Source organism: Ranitomeya imitator, chromosome 8, assembly GCF_032444005.1.
Source record: "Ranitomeya imitator isolate aRanImi1 chromosome 8, aRanImi1.pri, whole genome shotgun sequence".
NCBI classification, from domain to species: Eukaryota; Metazoa; Chordata; class Amphibia; order Anura; family Dendrobatidae; genus Ranitomeya; species Ranitomeya imitator.
The window spans coordinates 31,718,085-31,736,430 of NC_091289.1; the positions used below are offsets into that span (position 1 = coordinate 31,718,085).

At 43.0% G+C, this 18,346-nt stretch overlaps 1 protein-coding gene across 4 annotated transcripts in view; it reads right to left on the minus strand.

The window, feature by feature from the left end:
- Positions 1 to 2,005: 2,005 nt before the first annotated feature.
- Positions 2,006 to 18,346, minus strand: part of CCDC66 (coiled-coil domain containing 66) — a 49,740-nt gene continuing 33,399 nt past the window's right edge. For all 4 annotated transcript variants that reach the window (XM_069736691.1, XM_069736693.1, XM_069736694.1 and 1 more), the window contains 11 exons: positions 17,669 to 17,800; positions 16,728 to 16,945; positions 15,751 to 15,835; positions 14,136 to 14,297; positions 13,208 to 13,352; positions 12,290 to 12,433; positions 7,273 to 7,781; positions 4,803 to 4,843; positions 3,743 to 4,008; positions 2,479 to 2,606; positions 2,006 to 2,241 (listed from right to left, as the gene is read on the minus strand). In XM_069736691.1, coding sequence (XP_069592792.1) covers positions 2,188 to 2,241; positions 2,479 to 2,606; positions 3,743 to 4,008; positions 4,803 to 4,843; positions 7,273 to 7,781; positions 12,290 to 12,433; positions 13,208 to 13,352; positions 14,136 to 14,297; positions 15,751 to 15,835; positions 16,728 to 16,945; positions 17,669 to 17,800 — 1,884 coding nt within the window. In that variant the 3' untranslated portion in view covers positions 2,006 to 2,187. The remainder of the gene's footprint in view (positions 2,242 to 2,478; positions 2,607 to 3,742; positions 4,009 to 4,802; positions 4,844 to 7,272; positions 7,782 to 12,289; positions 12,434 to 13,207; positions 13,353 to 14,135; positions 14,298 to 15,750; positions 15,836 to 16,727; positions 16,946 to 17,668; positions 17,801 to 18,346) is intronic.

The window sequence follows — 18,346 nt, forward strand, 5'->3', positions numbered from 1 at the left end:
ATCTTTGAATGGTGCAGAAGTAGAGGTCGTCCTCTGTTGGTTTTCAACATCCCTACCATCTTGGAATTCTTTCAATCCGGTCTGGACTTGGGGCTATCGCCGAGCTCCCTTAAGGGGCAGGTCTCGGCCTTGTCAGTCCTTTTCCAGCATAAAATTGCTTCCAAACCCCAGGTGAGAAGTTCTTTCAGGGAGTCGCCCACGTGGTGCCTCCCTATAGAGCAGCTCTAGAGGCTTGGGAACTTAATCTGGTCCTAGGCGTCCTGCAGGAATCTCCCTTTGAGCCGTTGCAGGACATCTCTCCTCATGGAAGGTGGCTTTTCTTGTCGCTATTACTTCGATCAGACAAGTCTCGGAGTTGGCTGCCCTTTCCTGTTGGACGCCGTTTCTTACATTCCACCAAGACAAGGTGGTCCTCAGACCGTCTCCTACCTTTCTTCCAAACGTGGTGTCTTCCTTCCACCTTAATGAAGATATCGTACTTCCTTCATTTTGTCCTGCCCCGGTGCACCGCGTGGAGAAGGCTCTTCACTCCCTGGATCTTGTAAGGGTTCTCAGAAAGTGTCTAGGACGGCACCTTTTTGACACCAGAAGGGACTGGCCACTTCTAAGTCGACAGATGGATTCGGTCGATTATTCAAGAGGCTTATCGCATCAGAGGCAAGCCTATCCCAGTGGGCATCAGGGCACACTCCACTCGGTGGGTGCTTCCTGGGCATCTGCAGAGCAAGTTTGCAAAGCTGCAACCTGGTCTAGCCTGCACACTTTCTCAAAGCATTATAATGTCCATACTCAGGCATCTGCAGATACAAGCCTGGGTAGGCATATTCTGCAGGCAGCTGTAGCGCACCTTTAGACAACAGGCGCCGTGAGTTTACACTTATGTTATTTCCCACCCAGGGACTGATTTGGGAAGTCCCACGGTCCTGTGTCCCCCAATGTGGCGATGGAGAAATAGGGATTTTTGTGTACTTGCCGTAAAATCCTTTTCTCCGAGCCACTCATTGGGGGACACAGCACCCACTCTTCTTTGGCTTGTTGCCTATGATGTGTTATAGTAGTTGACATGTTGTACCTACGGTTTAATTTTTGTTAATCTCCTACTGCTTGGTTCTATCAGGAGCCAGTGGGCGGTGTATACTGCAGAGGGGGAGCTAACCTTTTTTGTATTTACTTAGCGTCAGCAGCATACACCCACGGTACTGTGTCCCCCAATGAGTGGCTCGGAGAAAAAGGATTTTATGGTGAGTATACAAAAATCCCTATTTTTTTCCTCACTTTCTTCCCAGAGCCATAACTTTTTTTTTTTTTTTTTTCCATCAATATGGCAGTATGAGGGCTTGTTTTTTTTGTGGGAAAGAGGTCTACTTTTGAACTACACCATTAATTTTACCATATAATGTACTGGAAAAAAAATCCATGTGCGGTGAAACTGCAAAAAAAAAGGACAATTGTTTTTTACCATGTTCACCTAATGCTAAACTGACCTGCCATTAGGAATTTCCAGGTCACTACGAGTTTGTAAATACCAAACGTGTATAGGTTCTTTTTTATTTAGGTGGTGACATTTTTTTTTTTTTTTACCAATCACTTAAAAAAAAAAAAAACTATATACATATCTAAAAAGAAAAATAGATGTATATTTGATATCGCTGTAATCGGACTGATGTGGGCAATCATGTTTCCTAGTCATTTTACCACACACTGAATGCTGTAAAAAGCGAACCTTCCTTGCAAATGGCAGAATTGCATTTTTTTTTCTCCACAATCTCATCACATTTGGAATTTTTTCTGTTTTTTTTTTTTTTTTTTAGTACATTGCATGGTAAAAAGAATTGTAACATTCAAAACTACAAACAACAAGCCGACATACAGCTATGTCGACATAAAAAGAAAAAAAAAAAAAAATGGCACTGGGTAGAAAAAGAAAAAAAAAAAAGTGCAAAAATATGAACAATATCCTGATCCTTAAAAAAGGTTAATAACACCAATGTTGGCTGTGAAAAAAAATAGTACAAAAATAATTTTTATTAAAAACAAGTCTACAAAATTGACAAACACTCCTATGAGAAGTTTGATAAATACACAGCAGCAAACACAGTTCACATTGATCATGTTACAGTGCATCTAGTAAACATAATAGTCACACACAGTCCTATGATATAGCACACAGAAGCCTGGTCCGTCAGCTTAAACATCGGGCATCAACCCTGTCTCCAACTCCCTTTGTTTCTGAAGCAAGCCCTAAAGAGAAACAACAAAAAGTTATAACCACAGAACGCACACTGCATACGCTAATAATTTCCGCACTACCTGTACACTTTTTTAGCCACAAACTTTAGGTCTTTCCCATTTTTTTTTCCTGCTCACTGAGTCTAGCACTAACTTATGGTTCAGTCTATTATGTAAACTATGAAAGGCACAATGCCCTGACTCTACAACAACTAGTGTAGATTATTCCAGAATGGAGACCATACCAACCTTCCGTAATTCTGATAACCCCCTCAGTATGGCTTGCTGTCGGTCCTTATTTCTGACGACATTAGGATTCAGCAAAGGGTCTTTTGCATGAACAGAGATGAATATTTGTTGAGATTCCTGGTCATTGCCTAAAGAGAAGAGTATTTTGTTGAGAACTGGTAATATTTTTTCCCCATAATTGTGGGCCCACTAATTGCAGAAGTCAGAGGAGATGAAAATCTGATGGGGAGCAGGGAAAATATAGGCTGACTTCCTGAGGTATGCATTTATATTCCTCTTAGTTCATAGTTACTGCCCCAAGAGATGTGGGTTTCCAAGGCTATGGACCGTAACAAACCCTACTGTAGTAGGATCCTCCAGCCATGCGGTACTTGGTGCTGATGTACGTTACATATCGCACCTCAATAGAGCAGATGAATTACACAGCTCCTAGATTCTATGGAGGATAACACTGCTGCCAAAGGACTTTATAAAAATAAAATGCCTTTACCTTACTGCCTCCAACACGAGGCACCCAACTTAGAAAAGATTCATGTACCCAGAGTTTACATGCATTGGCTGATGTGCCCTTTCTGGCAAGATCTCAGCACAAGCACTGAGCTCAGCAACCTGTGCAGTCTGGCATACTCTGCTGAGCTCAGTGACTGGCTGCAGCGGTGATGTGCAGTGGTGTAGAGAGGGAACATTAAGGACACTGTTTAGTATAAAGAACCTTGAAGCCAGGTTCCTTTTAATTGCTTATGTAATACACCACCATTTTGGTTAGCAGCATATTGTGCCTGTTTATACACGAAATGTCAAACGCTGGGCCTTTGCCCATCAGCATTCCTAACAAGGTGACAGACGTAGCCCTGACCCTCCATCTAGATTAGTTGGCCTGTTGAACAGCTGGGATCAGAGCTTGTTCAAACCCCCAGACACTTCAGCAGGGCGTCAGCTGTATGTAACAGCCTGCGTCCACTGACGCCGCCGGAAACTCAGCCATTCTAGCGCCATAAATGAACAGCAGCTGACATCCCTACCAGGGGGGTAAGGCGTTAAAGCTAGGGACCTCCAATTGTATCTATATGGGTTGTCACCAGGTCAATCTTCAAAACATTGTAGAGGGATTATGATTTCTTGCATGGGGTGGGATCTAGCGGATCCATACATAAAAAGAATGTAATAAGTATATGAATAAGTGTACCCCCACAGAAACTTTAGCTAAAATAGACACACACACAAATGGTTTGTAACTGGTGATCAGATTGCATTTGTTTCTTACCTGGTGGATTGTGCTGAGGTTCATGTGTTGAAGGCCTGGACATTGGGGCGTCAGGATCTAAGTAGTAAATCTCTTTTGTCCGAACATACGGAACAAATTGTGAAGATGGAGGTCGGTCAGATTCCAATTTCTCCAGGTCTGGAGTGACATGTCGCTGGATGGACACGGTGTTTCCATTGTGAACTAAAGGAATGGGTGTAATGGTGGATCTCTTCTGAGCGTGGTGTAATCGGTTCTTCACCGCAGGGACTGGTGGAGAGTCTGGTCTGTGACAAAAACGCAATGGTTACAATAAAGTAACTTCACCATCAAGGTAACAATCTAACAATCTAAAATCAGATCAGAAGATGAAAGGTTTACCTACCTCACTACCAATGACACATTACTAACCTATGCACATATATGCTTTCCAAACTACACTACAAAGATATTCTTACATGGATATTAAAGGGTCACTGGAAACTTCACGTGTTTTAGGCTGCCGTCACACTATCAGTATTTGGTCAGTATTTTACATCAGTATTTGTAAGCCAAATTCAGGAGTGGAACAATTAGGGGGAAAGTATAATAGAAACATATGCAACACTTCTGTATTTAATCACCCACTCCTGGTTTTGGCTTACAAATACTGAGGTAAAATACTGAACGTGTGACACAGCCTTAGGGTATGTGCACACGCTGCGGATTTTGCTGTGGATCTGCAGCGGTTTCCCATGAGTTTACAGTACCATGTTAACCTATGGGAAACGAAATCCGCAGTGCACATGCTGCGGAAAAAAAACACGCAGAAACGCAGCGGTTTACATTCCGCAGTATGTCAATTCTTTGTGCGAATTCCGCTGCGGTTTTACACCTGCTCCAATAGAAAACTGCAGGTGTAAAGCCGCAGCGGAATCCGCAGTAGAAACCGCGATAAATCCGCAGGAAAAACCTCAGCGGTTTTGCACTGCAGTTTTTCCAAATCCGCTGCGGAAAAAGCCGCAGTCCTCCAGAATACGTGTGCACATACCCTTAGAAGAAAAGTGAACTTGATGCAACAACAAGCAACACATCTGCTTACCTCTTGAAACTTAATTCAATTGTTTGGACTCGGTCTTCTTGCTAAAAATAAGACATAAAAATTATTTCAAGTTGCCGACCACAAAAAAAAAACAAACAAACAAACAGTGGCTCATCTCAGGAACTGCAGATTACATGCCCTATGCTGCACAGTTTAAGGGTATGTGCACATGTTCAGTTTACGTCAGGATTTCTTGCAGAAATTTCCTGACAAAAACCAGACATTCCTGCCAGAAATCCGCATGCGTTTATGCTTTTTTTGCGTTTTTTCCCAATGCATAGAATAGCGGGAAAAACGCGAAAAAACCCACAAAATTAATGAACATTCTGCTTTTTTTACCGCGATGCATTTTTTTCGCGGAAAAAAACTGGCAGCTTTTCACAGCGTTGCTAGAGTTCATCAACAAGTCTTCTGCTATGGAAGAGGCTTGTTATTTAGAGGTAGTGGCGAGGAAAGAAGCCAGCAGGGGGCGATACGGGACTAGTCTCGTCTTCAACTATGGTCCGGACCTTCTCATATATTTTTCCTATGAAATGCCAAAGCATGTCAGAGAAAATATACCCAACTGTAATCATGCAGCCAAGCTCCATTTCATGCTGCCCGTGGTTTGGCCAACAAGAATCGGCTGACATGTTCCCTTCAAAGTGTTATTAGCATCTTATAAAGTAACGTCGCTATGAAACGTTCTGGAGAATGAACACCTCAAAATGCTGGCTTAGCTTTCCTGTTCCACAACGTTTCACTCTCCATTCCTAACTCAGGCTACATTCACATTTGCGTTTGTGCGACGCTGCGTCAGCGACACAACGCACAACGCAAATAAAAACGCACGCAAAAACGCTGCGTTTTGCGACGCATGCGTCCTTTTTTGCAGAAATTTGGACGCAAGAAAAATGCAACTTGTTGCATTTTCTGCGCCCGACGCTTGCGGCAAAAAAAACGCATGCGTCGCACAACGCATGTCCATGCGTCCCCCATGTTAAATATAGGGGCGCATGACGCATGCGTCGCCCGACGCAAACACACAAAACGCTAATGTGAACGTAGCCTCAATCAGGAGCTTCTGTCTAAAGCCCTAAACAATAGGATTCAGATGTGTCCCAGCAAGGGAGCAAAAGAAATCAATTGGCAAACAGATACAAAAGCATGCAGCTTCAATTCTTCTTGCATGCAGCTTCAATTCTTTTTGCATGCAGCTTCAATTCTTCTTGCATGCAGCTTCAATTCTTTTTGCATGCAGCTTTCAATTCTTGCATGCAGCTTCAATTCTTCTTGCATGCAGCTTTCAATTCTTGCATGCAGCTTCAATTCTTTTTGCATGCAGCTTCAATTCTTCTTGCATGCAGCTTTCAATTCTTGCATGCAGCTTCAATTCTTCTTGCATGCAGCTTTCAATTCTTGCATGCAGCTTCAATTCTTCTTGCCCGCAGCTTCAATTCTTCTTGCCAGCAGCTTTCAATTCTTAAACTCCGTTTAACCTTTTTTCAGGAGTGTCAGTTTTCTAAGCCAGACACAATGGTCTAGTCTACTACTACCTGAAGTCTATGGCTTAATTGGGAACACATCTGAATCCAGCCTTTCAGGTCTTCACAAAGTTAGTAAAGATGGCTGAAATGGGGTGTGAAACTAAGCTAATGGGCAGCAGCAGCACATTATTTCTGAAGATCGGTGAAAGTACAAACCGTTTCCTCTTAACAATTTCAAAGCCTACATTTGTGCTATTCCTATGCCACAACCACAAAGTAATGTGTTGGGTTAGTCTTGTTCCGGGAATATGTACGGATGCAAATAATTGTTACATCAGAATTAGCCTAGGCGGTGTTGTGGGTGGGCTTTAAATCTATCGAATCTTCTTATGACAAAAGAAGGCCAGAGCAAAGAAGGCATGGTCCTGAGGACATAGGAGTAGTGATGAGCGAGTGTACTCGGTGCTCGGGTTTTCCCGAGTACGCTCGGGTGACCTCCGAGTATTTGGTAGTGTTCGGAGATTAAGTTTTGATCCCGGCAGCTGAATGATTTACAGCTATTAGCCAGCTTGATTACATGTGGGAATTTCCTAGCAACCAGGAAAACCCCCACATGTACTCAGCCTGGCTAGTAGCTGTAAATCATTCAGATGAAAACTTAATCTCCGAACAGTAACAAACACTCGGGGGTCACCCGAGCAACGAGTATATTCGCTCATCACTACATAGGAGTACTTATGTAAAGCCCATAGCTTCCATGACTGGTAACTCAGTAAATTAACTTTTAGGCCGGATTCACACTACAGCGAGATACGGCCGAGTCTCACAGGTTAAAAACAAGCTCTGGCACCAGCACTCTGGAGCAGAGCGTGCGGCTTCATGTATTGCTATGCGGCCGCACGCTCCACTCTGGAGTGCCTGTATCTCGCTGTGTGTGATCCCGGCCTTAGAAGCATTTTCATCAATCCAATTTTTAGATTTGTGCCAAACCATCACATTACTACCTTTCTGGCCTCTTGCCTAGTTTTCACGTCTCCACGATGTGGAGAGATCTTGGCTTCCTCCCTGGGAGTTGGAGACTTTTCTGGAGATTTCCCTTTTCTCAAATGCAAATTATTAGAAGAATTCTTTTCCACTAAATGCATCAGCTCTATCTGCCTCCGCACTTTGCTCTCCTCCCTCTGCTTCTGAAGCCCCCTGGGGTACCGCTCCGAAGCTGGGATGTATTTTTTCGGAGGTCTGTTTTTATTCCAGTCTGGTTTACGTCCGTGCTCCTTTCCCTGCTTTTCTGTTCTCGCGAACTGATCATAAACATCATTGTAAGCGTTGGTGTTTTCCTTGCTGGAGTCATTTCTGTCTCTCTGGACGTGCGACTTATTTGTCTGTACGTCGGCTTTGCGCTGTTGGTCCTTAAACTCTATGGGAATATCAGGAGAGGCGTTGTGCTGATGTCTCCAGGTCATCTCTTTGCAGTGGGATACGGGATACGGCTTCATTACGAAATTCAAGTCATCTATAATAAAAAGGTACAAATAAGAGAAATTAGGACTGGACCACAAATCTTGGAGAAGTTAAAGGAAGATTTCTCCAGCGCAAAAATCTGTAAACAATATGGAGCCTTATTGGGTGTTCCTCATCTAAAATATTTATGCAATATGTCAGATACGTGGGGGGTCCCACATGTAGGGCCACTAGCTAACAGTATCTACTATAGCTACATCCTGAATGGAGAGGTGGTTACATACAAACATGGCTCCTGCCATTCCAAGTCCGTACAGAACAAGTCTCTGAGTTACGAGAAAGCTGTTACACCATGTATGCAAAAAAGGAAAACATAAAAAAACAGCAGTGCGCATGAAGCATACACCAGCAAGAGAAGGTAAAACACACCAGCAGGTGTAAAGGATACACTATAGGCATATGATGGGTGATTAGGGTCCTATGAATTAACCCCTTCCTAAAGTGAGCAGTTTTTGCATTTGCGCTTTAGTCCCCTCCTCCACCTACTTCCAAGACCCAGGCCTCCTTCCTTTTTCTGTCCACACAGCTGTATGAGGACTTGTTTTTCTTCTGTGAAAGTTGTAGTTTTGAATGACGCAATTCATATTACCAAAGAAGCTACATGGAACGGAATTTTTTTTTTCCAGTTGAGTGGAAATGGTAAAAAAAAGTTCCACAATTCTATCTCGTTTTTGGGGGGGGAGGGGGCAATTCGCTTTTATGGTGTTCCATGTGCGGTAAAATTGAACTGACAAGTTCTAATTTGAAAGTCCTCAGATTTTGTTTTAGTCTTTGCCTGATGAAGAGACCCGAGTAGTCTCGAAAGCTTGCAATTTGTTACCATCTTTTCAGTTAGCCATTAAAAAGGTATCAACCACTGAGGACTCACACATTTTAATATTTTTCTATCATCTGGCTAACACGGTACAAAGATATATATTTTTCCTGACAAATTAAAAAAATTTGTAAAAAAATTGGTTTGTGTCGCCTTTTTCTGAGACCCGTAACGTACATGAGACATTTTAATTGCTTTTCATAAGGATGTTCTCCTATAAAGCCCAGCCACAGGGACTTGAGGGGTTGTCCACTACTCAGACAGCCCCTTCTTAATCAGCATGTTTGCCCCCAGTAAAATAAGAACACTTAAGACTAACCTCCGACGCCGGCGCTATTCCAGACAAATCAAACATCACAAGGAAGTGAGAGCCGCAGTCGGCCGGCCACTCACTTCCTCTTGAAGTCTGATATGTCCAAAGGCGGAGAGAGTGAAGCCAACTGATTGGGCCCAAAGATTGCGTGACGTAAATGTGACGTGATCCCCGGGAGGGCGAGTAGCAACACCGCTGGAATAGTGCTGGAGTATAAATGTTCTTATTTTACTAGGGGGAAAGATACTGATAGAGAAGGGGCTGTCTGAGTAGTGGACAAATCCTTTAATATGGCATCCTTCAGCAGGCCCCCCGTCTGCCAATGACAAACCATCGGCACCCTGTGATTGTGTCATGAGGGGCTAAAGGGAGCCAGTGTACGCATGCATTGGAAATGGCTCCATTTACATGCCAATGATAGTAATTGAGAAAATATGAAGAAAGGAGGGTGCTCCGTAATACAGAGATTCGTAATCAAGTAGGGATGGTGAAGGCCGACAGAAATGGAAAGTGGTAGTACGACCACCTTTGAGGGATGTGCAAATGTCAGGCACAAACCTGTTTTAAAGCCAGAGATGGAATAGATCAGCTACAGCTTGCTCCAAGGGAGGATTAGGTACAGGAACCACCAGGTATTATATAAATAGTTCATGAGAACTTACCGTATGCTCATCTGGCCTAAGGGAGAATTCTATTCGATTTAAAATGGAACGGCCTGTATTTATTTCATGTAAATAAATTCCTATGAATATATTTATCTGCACGTATATCATACCCCCTTAATGACCGCCAATACGTCTTAACTGACCTGAGATATGAGAATAGCCTCCCCATACAGGTGACAATCCAGCAGCTGTCGGCTGTCCACTATAGCTGACAACTTGCTGCATCAGTCACGATCAGTATTTGCACCGTCCAAATCTGTTTAACCCCATAGATACTGCTGTCAATAGTGACTACATAATTATAAATGGTTAACAGAGTGTGGGAGCTTCCTATTTAACCAAATTGGTGCCCTCAGATCTTGATTGTGTGGTCCTGATGTTTGCCATGGCAATTCATGGCCAAAATCGAGGCCTTAGAGTCTGCCGGCTGTAGTAATCTGTTCAGAAGTGAGGCATTTAGGTGGTAAAAATGCACATTTTCATTCCTACCATGCCACTTTGCATTAATTCCTGTAAAGCACCTGAAGAGTTAATAAACTACCTGACTGCAGTTTTCAATATGACTGGGGGTGCTGTTTTTAAAATGGTATCACGTTTGGGGGTTTCCCAATATATGAGACCCCTAAAGTCACTTTAAACATGGATAAGTCCCTAAAAAAATAAATTTAGTAAATATTCTGGAAAAAATTAAAAATTGCTGCTACATTTTTAATCCTCCTAAAATGCTAACAAAATAAAACAACATTTTACAAATGGTGCTGATGTAAAGCAGACATGTGGGAAAAGTTATTTATTAATGGTTTGCTGTGGCATGACTTTCTGGAGTAAAGGGACAATCAAAGTTTGAAAATTGCTAATTTTGTAACATTTTTCTCAAATTTTTGATGTTTTTTATAAATAAACTCAATACATATTGACCTAAATTTACCATTATCATAAAGTATAATGTGTCACGAAAAAACAAGCTCCAAATCACTGGGATTTGTTGAAGCGTTGCAGAGTTATTACCACATAAAGTGACACTGGTCAGATTTCAAAAATGTGGCTCCGTCACTAAGGGGATACTCAGCATCCCTATATATCCCTTATATTGTAACTATTAAGGCGACAGTGATAGAGAGAGGCATTTAAAATGGTTAAACAGCAGCGATGGGAGCCAGCTCTGGTTGCTGCAGATACAGGCAGATGCCAACTGTAACACAGCTGGCACTTGCCTGAAAGGGAGCAAACTCACCTCCTGAGCTGCCTCCATATATGCGGACCCTAACATGGGACGTTCTTGCATTGGGAAGGGGTTCGTTTGGAGTATGAATGTAATTCACAAATGAAGTGCAATAAGAACCTTATATTAATAGTTGTAGTCAATTCCTTTGTAAAACCGGTTTTCATTCTTTTATCTTTTCAGGGGGATTGCAGACCAGTAAAGGGAATATCATCAGAAAATCACAGACGGGAGCATATTTTGGTGCATCTATTAACGTGAACCTGTCATGTGAAAAAAACGCTATTTAACCTGCAGATATGGGGTTTTGAACCTGCCTGGCACCAACACTTAGAGCCCCGCTGCCAGGAGGAAATCCATGTAGAGGAGCTGTGGAGACACCATCACGTGTTTCTCAACGCAGGCAGTGAATAGCCAGGCCTTTCACCGGGAAGGAACAACCAAGGGAAGGGCAGCATCCAATAAAGGAAAACCATCTATGCCAAGCATGGTATCCATCCACAGACAGCTGTTTCGGGGTTTTTGCCCCTCATCAGTGTGGAGTAGGAAACTGGCTATCAGGAGCAGTGCCTAGTAGAAAGTCTATAAAGGCACAGATGATTGACCTCGTGGAGACCAAAACATCCAACACCGCGGAGACACCATCACGTGTTTTTCAACGCAGTGATCCAGAACACTGCCCCCAAATATGCAAATGCATATTTCCAATATATTCCCAATAAAGGAAAACCACCTATGCCAAGCACGGTATCCATCCACACAGCTGTCTGTGGATGGATACCATGCTTGGCATAGGTGGTTTTCCTTTATTGGATGCTGCCCTTCCCTTGGTTGTTCCTTCCCGGGGAAAGGCCTGGCTATTCACTGCCTGCGTTGAGAAACACGTGATGGTGTCTCCGCAGCTCCTCTACATGCATTTGCATATTTGGGGGCAGTGTTCTGGATCACTGCGTTGAGAAACACGTGATGGTGTCTCCGCGGTGTTGGATGTTTTGGTCTCCACGAGGTCAATCATCCGTGCCTTTATAGCCAGGAGGAAATCAACTTTATTCCTCCTGGCAGCACTCAGGTTTCAGTCACAGGGGTGCTGCACCCTGGCACTGACTGACAGCCGGATCAGCATTAGAGCTGGCTGTCAGTCAGTGCCTGGGGGGCGGTTACAGCCGCAGTTCTCTATACACAGAGCGGTGACTGAATCCGTGCCTTTGTCGCCCCGTGAAAAATCTGAGCGCTGTCAGGAGGAATAAAGATCATTTCCTCCTGGTAGGGAGCGCTGTGTCAGTGCCAGGCAGATTCAAAATGCTACTGTATCTGCAGATTAACCCCATATGTTCACGTTAAGTGTTTTTTTTCATGCGATAGGTTCCCTTTAAGAATGGATGGACCACAATAAGCCACAATGCGACATGTTTGAGCAAGTCTACCAAAAAACCACAACGTTATTTTCCTCCAAATGTAACCATATAGAGAATCTAACAATGGTTACCTGTCTGAACGGCCGTGTCCCTCCTCGGTGAGGTAACGGTTAAAGTGCTCGGTTTCATAACACTGCTGGTAATATTCTGATCATCTGATCTCACGTCGGTGGTGCGGCTTGCAGCGCTGCTGATCTCCGGATACAGCGTGTCACCTAAAGAAGCATCAGATAAAATATCTTACAGGGACTGTCCATTACTATAAGTTATGCTATAAGTCGGCTCAGAGTGGACGTAAAATTAAAAAAAAAATAAAAGTAATAATAAATAAAAAATACAATCAGAGCAAAGAACATCAATGTGCAAAAAAAAAAAAAAACCTGGTGAAAAACTGATGACAGGTTCCCTTTAAAATGGCTGCTCTGCGTGAACATGGTCAGATTGTTAGTTTTATAAATGTCAAGTCCAAATCAGTTGCAAGCTCTTACGTCCGGTCCTGTTAAAATGAAAACGCCAACTAGACTCGTGGTGACGAGCAACAACAGCAATATTCAGAGTAAATCAGACACTACGAAATATACAGAGCTGCAACACGGACCCTGCAATCATCTCATCAGTGGGTCTGCACAGGGAACCTACAGTAATGTCAAAGTCCCGGAAATCTCCAAGTTTCTAATATAGGAGCTTATGTCCCCATATAGACGAGGAAGCAGCACTTCCACATCCTCAATTTCATCCTTTTGAAAGTATATTTATAGCTGTTTAGGAGTCAATTACTTTTTTTCAGACTTGTAATGAGCATTTCGTACTGAATATTACAGCTGATTAGAAAAGGACGTCTGCTTCTCATCACAAAATAACTGTCCCCATGGGCTGGATCTCCTCAAGGAGAATAAAGACTTTTTTCTGAGGCAGTTTTCCCCATTGTAAATTATAGTCAACCTCAACATATAAACTAAGATTACATTGTCAGGTCTGAAGTGTTTTACCAGTTGTATTCTTCTGTAGGTTAGATATATCATGTCCCTTCTGCAGTAGGTGGCGCATCCGCTGCTCCTGCTTTAGCCGCTGTGCTTCTTCTTGTGCCTTCTGCATTCTTTGATACAATTCTTTCGTCTTCTGGTCAAGAACCTCCTATTAGTAACAAGGGAAAGCAAGTAAATAATGCAGGGATGGTGGATGCTGACAGGACATACACGGATATCGTGAGCATTCTCATCTGCCTCTCTTGTGGCCACACACCGTTGTGTGATCTTGTGTGCAGCATGCAACTGGCATATACAGGAGAAAGATGACAGTGCATGTGCACTGGCATGCAGGAGGTCACCATGCGCTCTCATCCCTCTCCTGTGTGCAGCTGGTATATACAGGAAAAAATGATAGCACATCTGTACTCACATGCAGGAGGCAACTGTGCACCCTCATCCCTCTCCTGTGTGCAGTGTATGGCTGGCATGCTCAGAAGAAAGATGCACTCACATGCAGGAGGTGAGCGTGCGTTCTCATCCCTCTCCTGTGTGCACCAGCCGCTCGCTGCACACAAGATCACACAGCAGCTTGCGACCACTATACACAGGAGAGGAAGAGGAGAGTGTGCATAAATCGACATTGTGTGAGTGGTCATCTGCCTCTCCTGTCAACATTATCCGCTGCAGCTTTGTAATCTTAGGTGAAGCGAATGGCTGCCATACAAAGGAAAGGGGATGACAACTAGGCTCCAGTGTCGTCAGCATGCCAATCACCATGAGGGAATGGTGGGAGTATTGTAATTTATGTATTTATATTAAAACTATTTTTCTATAATCTTTAGTATACGTATGATTATTATTGGGGTTAAGTCCAGTACATGAAGGTCTTAATAGTTCAGTTTTGGGGGGTGACAGACATCCTTTAAAACACGCATGAACAGTCTCATACTTCTTTTTGCTTCTGTTTAAATGAGTCTTCCTCGTACTGTTGTCGCATTTCTTCCCGTTCTCTCGCCAGTCGCCTCTCCTCCTCTTGTTCTTCCATTAGCCTTTGTTCATCTTCCAGCTGCTTTCTCCTGCGTTTTTCTTCGACTTGAGCCGCTATGGCTTTCTGGCAAGTTCAAGAAGAAAGAAAGGTTAAGAAATTCTGAGGAAATCGCGTTGCAGCCTGTAGCCTCACTTTTCTGAATGTATCGTACTTTCAGGGGAGAGTCAGACGGCTGCGTAACTCAGATGAGGATCACAACGGAATGCTCCCGACCTGAGCGTGAAAGCTGCATAGTAATACATGCTACAAATGTCACTGAGGAGTACCAAGTCAGAAAGGAGAGTACTACAAATAGAAAAAAATCTGACCAGCACCTCCAACCAGAATAAGTCAAGTGTGAATAGGTGCAAGCCTTCATGACTATTCAATATGACCAAGAAAATACAGTTGCTCGCTGGATTACTGCTGTAGAAAATAATGTTAAAAAATGAAGTACTTGGCACACAAATTGGCCAATTCATGACAGCCCATCAACCAGCGACAAGGAGTACCCCTTTGTTGGGTACCCAAACTTAAAATGGTAGGTTTTCAGCCCAGGAGAAGCATATAAGGTTAGGGTCCCAACAAAGGGGTACATCTTGTTGCTGGCTGTTGGGCTTTAAGGAATTGGCCAATTTATGCGCCAAGTACTTCGTTTTTTTAACACATTTTCTATAGTAGTAATCCAGTTCCAATTTCATATATACAAAGTTTGCATATTAGAGCATTTCAGAGTGGAGCTGTTAATGCGGTCACATTCCTGTGGGGAAAGCCGACGGCCAGTCCGAGAATTGTATTGTGATCCTCACCTTTACAAACCTTTTTACGATTGTTAGATTGGATTGTTGGATTTTACAAATTTGGCCAAGTGTTTTTTTTTTTTTGTTATTTTTTTTTTTTCAGTCACCTGCCAAATGTAGGTCTTCACATCCCATAAATTGATGGCGTATCACTAAGATATGCCAGCAATTGATGATCAGTAGTGGTCTGACCACAATCTATTCTGAGAATGAAGGGGCCATAACGTTTCATTCGCCTCACAGTCTGGTTGTTGTAGGTAAATATAAAAACACACACAATGAAAAAACACACTCACTAAAAAAAAAAAAAAAAACAGCATTGTGGCCCCATTATTATCCTGATCAATTAAGGTTTGTCTCAGAGGTCAGACTCAAGTGGCATGTCAACATCAAAAAGTTTAAAAATCATAACAAGAACTAGAGTCATCAGATCATTGCAGTCAAAAAAGTGCATATTAGAGCTGAGCAAAAAAGATCCGTAGAACACTGGTCCAGGGGCCACGTTACTAGTCAGTATATGTCAGGCCAGAGTCCTGGGAACCTCTTTCTGCCTGCTGGGATCCCAGGCACGTCTTCCGATTAGTAGGCCTAGCACATCATTGTGGGTTTCCTGCCCCAAAGATGACGTCACGCCGGGGCTACTAATCAAGAGGAGCCAGAGACGCTGGCAAGTAGGAAGAGCTTCGCAGGGCTCTGGTCCAGTAGCTACGGATTCTGCTCAGCTCTGCTGCACATACCTGATGTTCCAGTTGCTTCACTCTCTTACGATCCCTTTCTTCAATCTGCACAGGGTCTAATAAAGAGGTCATGGTACGCAGAAACCTAAAACCAAGTAATCATAATCATGAAAGTAGAAGGACTCAACACAACTTTTAGATTTAGCTAAGAAAACAAAAAACTCTGACGAGACACAAAAGTTCCTCGCATGAAAGTGTTCGTGACGACCGTTTGTAAGTACCATGGCGATCCAACGATCCTATTGCCAGCAGCAGCCCACACTTATCTGGACTCTTAGTCTGACTGTTCCGAATATTATGTTTGCTATTATGTGCACACAGAATTTTTAAACTCTGTTACTTCCACCAAATTTTCCATGAGGAAGACGCTTCAGGACATGTTGGCGTGTTTTCAGTCGTGGAGTGTTTTTGTGGTCGTTTCCTGAGCACATGCTTCGTCATTTTTTTTTTACTGCAGGCTGTGTTTTGTTTTTTAAACGTTTTTTGTATCTATTTTTTTCTCCATTCAACAATGAAGAAACTGATGTCGGTTTTTGAAGCGAAAAACGTTAAGAAAACGATCAGAAGGACACAAGTATCTGTTGAGCCTTTTCATTTCTGAGTGGAAGATGGCCAAAGAATGGTCACAACACTTCTTTTAGCGCCTTTAGAAACCTGATGCGATTAAAAGATGTTCAAAATGCTTATAAAAAAAAAAAAAAATAATGTGCAGAGCAAGTATTTTTTTCACCAATTCCTTCATCCCCAGACGATTTTTTTTTCTCCCTCCCCTTCAGGGAAGACCCATAACTTTATTTTCCTGTCGATAGAGTGGTATGAAGGCTTTTTTTTTTTTTTTTTTCTTTTTTAGGAACAAGTTGTACATTTGAATGACACCATTCATTTGATCATGTGATGCACTGGATACATAATTGCGGAATGCTCCCATGAAACACACACATTTTAAATCATCTCAGCCCAATAATCGGTGTGCCTACCCAGCTTTCTGGCTTTGAAAGTCCTTCTCCTCAGTCGATTTCACAGTTTCTAACTGTTCCGGTTGGTGAGGATTTGCAGAAAGAGATACTGTACCACCCAGCGGCTCAGATGATGGCTGAGGATTCTCAAGCTGCAGAAATGGTACCGTATTCTGAGCGACAGGACTCGGCTTCTTAAAAGAATCAAAATGCATTGCCCAGTGATCGTGCTGAACGCTCTGCAGAAGAGAAAGAAGTGACATTCACAATACAATCAAGTATAAAAAGGACAAAATATTAGTTTCCATTGTGAGAAAGGCTGTACTGTGCCACTTCTAGCAAGTGTAGAACAGATGATAGTGGTGAGTGAACGTGCCGGGATAAGGCATTATCTGCGCAAGCTCATGAGCCAACCGAGTGTCTTCGGTGTGCTCTAATAATATGCTCGAATCCTCATGGTTGCATGTCTTGCGCCGTTAGACAACCTCTGCATGTGTTGAGGCTGTTGAACAGCCACAAGACATGCAACCGCGGGGACTCGAACATAGTATTCGAGCACGCCGAAGACACTCGGTTAGCACCCGAGCATGCTCCGGAAGTACGCTGCTTGCTTTCGAAACACGTCGTCATGTTTCCTGCTCCCTGCAATACATCTTGAAACTTTTGGAATTTTAATTGCTTCTAATAAAGAATTTTCATATCTTTACAGATTGGTGCCAGAAACAGGAATTTTTCCTATTTGCTCTTTGTACTTCACGTTTCAGTCAGAAAGTTAATCCGTGCATACTGGATTACAGAACACAGGATTGGGTTAACTGGTTAAATCTCTTTCTTAGGGGAACAACCCCTTTAAAACGTTCTATTGAACAAGGTAATATCAAGCTGAGGAAGACTGTATTAATTTTAAAAATCGTATTTTGCCCGTCACGTAATTCAATTGGATACATTTACACGTTACAAACCTCTTGAAGCTTTTGCTTTTCTTCCATTTTTCGCACGGCAGCTTCCTCCCTTTGCTTGTTCAGTTCCTCCAACCATTTCTTTTGCTGCTGACGTTTGACAGCACTAAAAGGATGGTCCAGTGGAGCCGCTTCCTAAAATATGAAAAATAATATCCTGTAATTATTAAAAATTACCTTGTTAAGACTTGAGAGGTTCAATATGAAACATATACTTTCTTTATCGCTTCATTGGGGGACACAGATAACCGTGGGTGTATGCTGCTGCTGCTAGGAGGCTGACACTATGCAAAAAGGAAAACAATAGCCCCTCCCCGGCAGTATACACCCCCGACAGGCACTGAGCATCCCAGTTTGTGCTTAGTGTCTGTAGGAGGCGGACCTGGATCTCCCAGATCCGCAGCTAATCATTTGTTGTCTTTTACTGTTTATTTTGTTTTCCAGATTCAACTCGCTAGGTTCACACTGCGTTATGGTGGTCCATTAAACGGACTACGTTACACCACGGCATAATGCGGTGTAACGTAGTCCGTTAACGCCGCCATTGAAAGCAATGTCGGGCGTGCGCTAGCGATGTGCCGTCATTGAGTGACGGACCCTGAGACGCGAGCTGCAGCGTTTCAGGGTCCGTCACCACTAGCGCAGATAGAGCATCTGCTAGCTCTATCTGAGCTAGTGCGA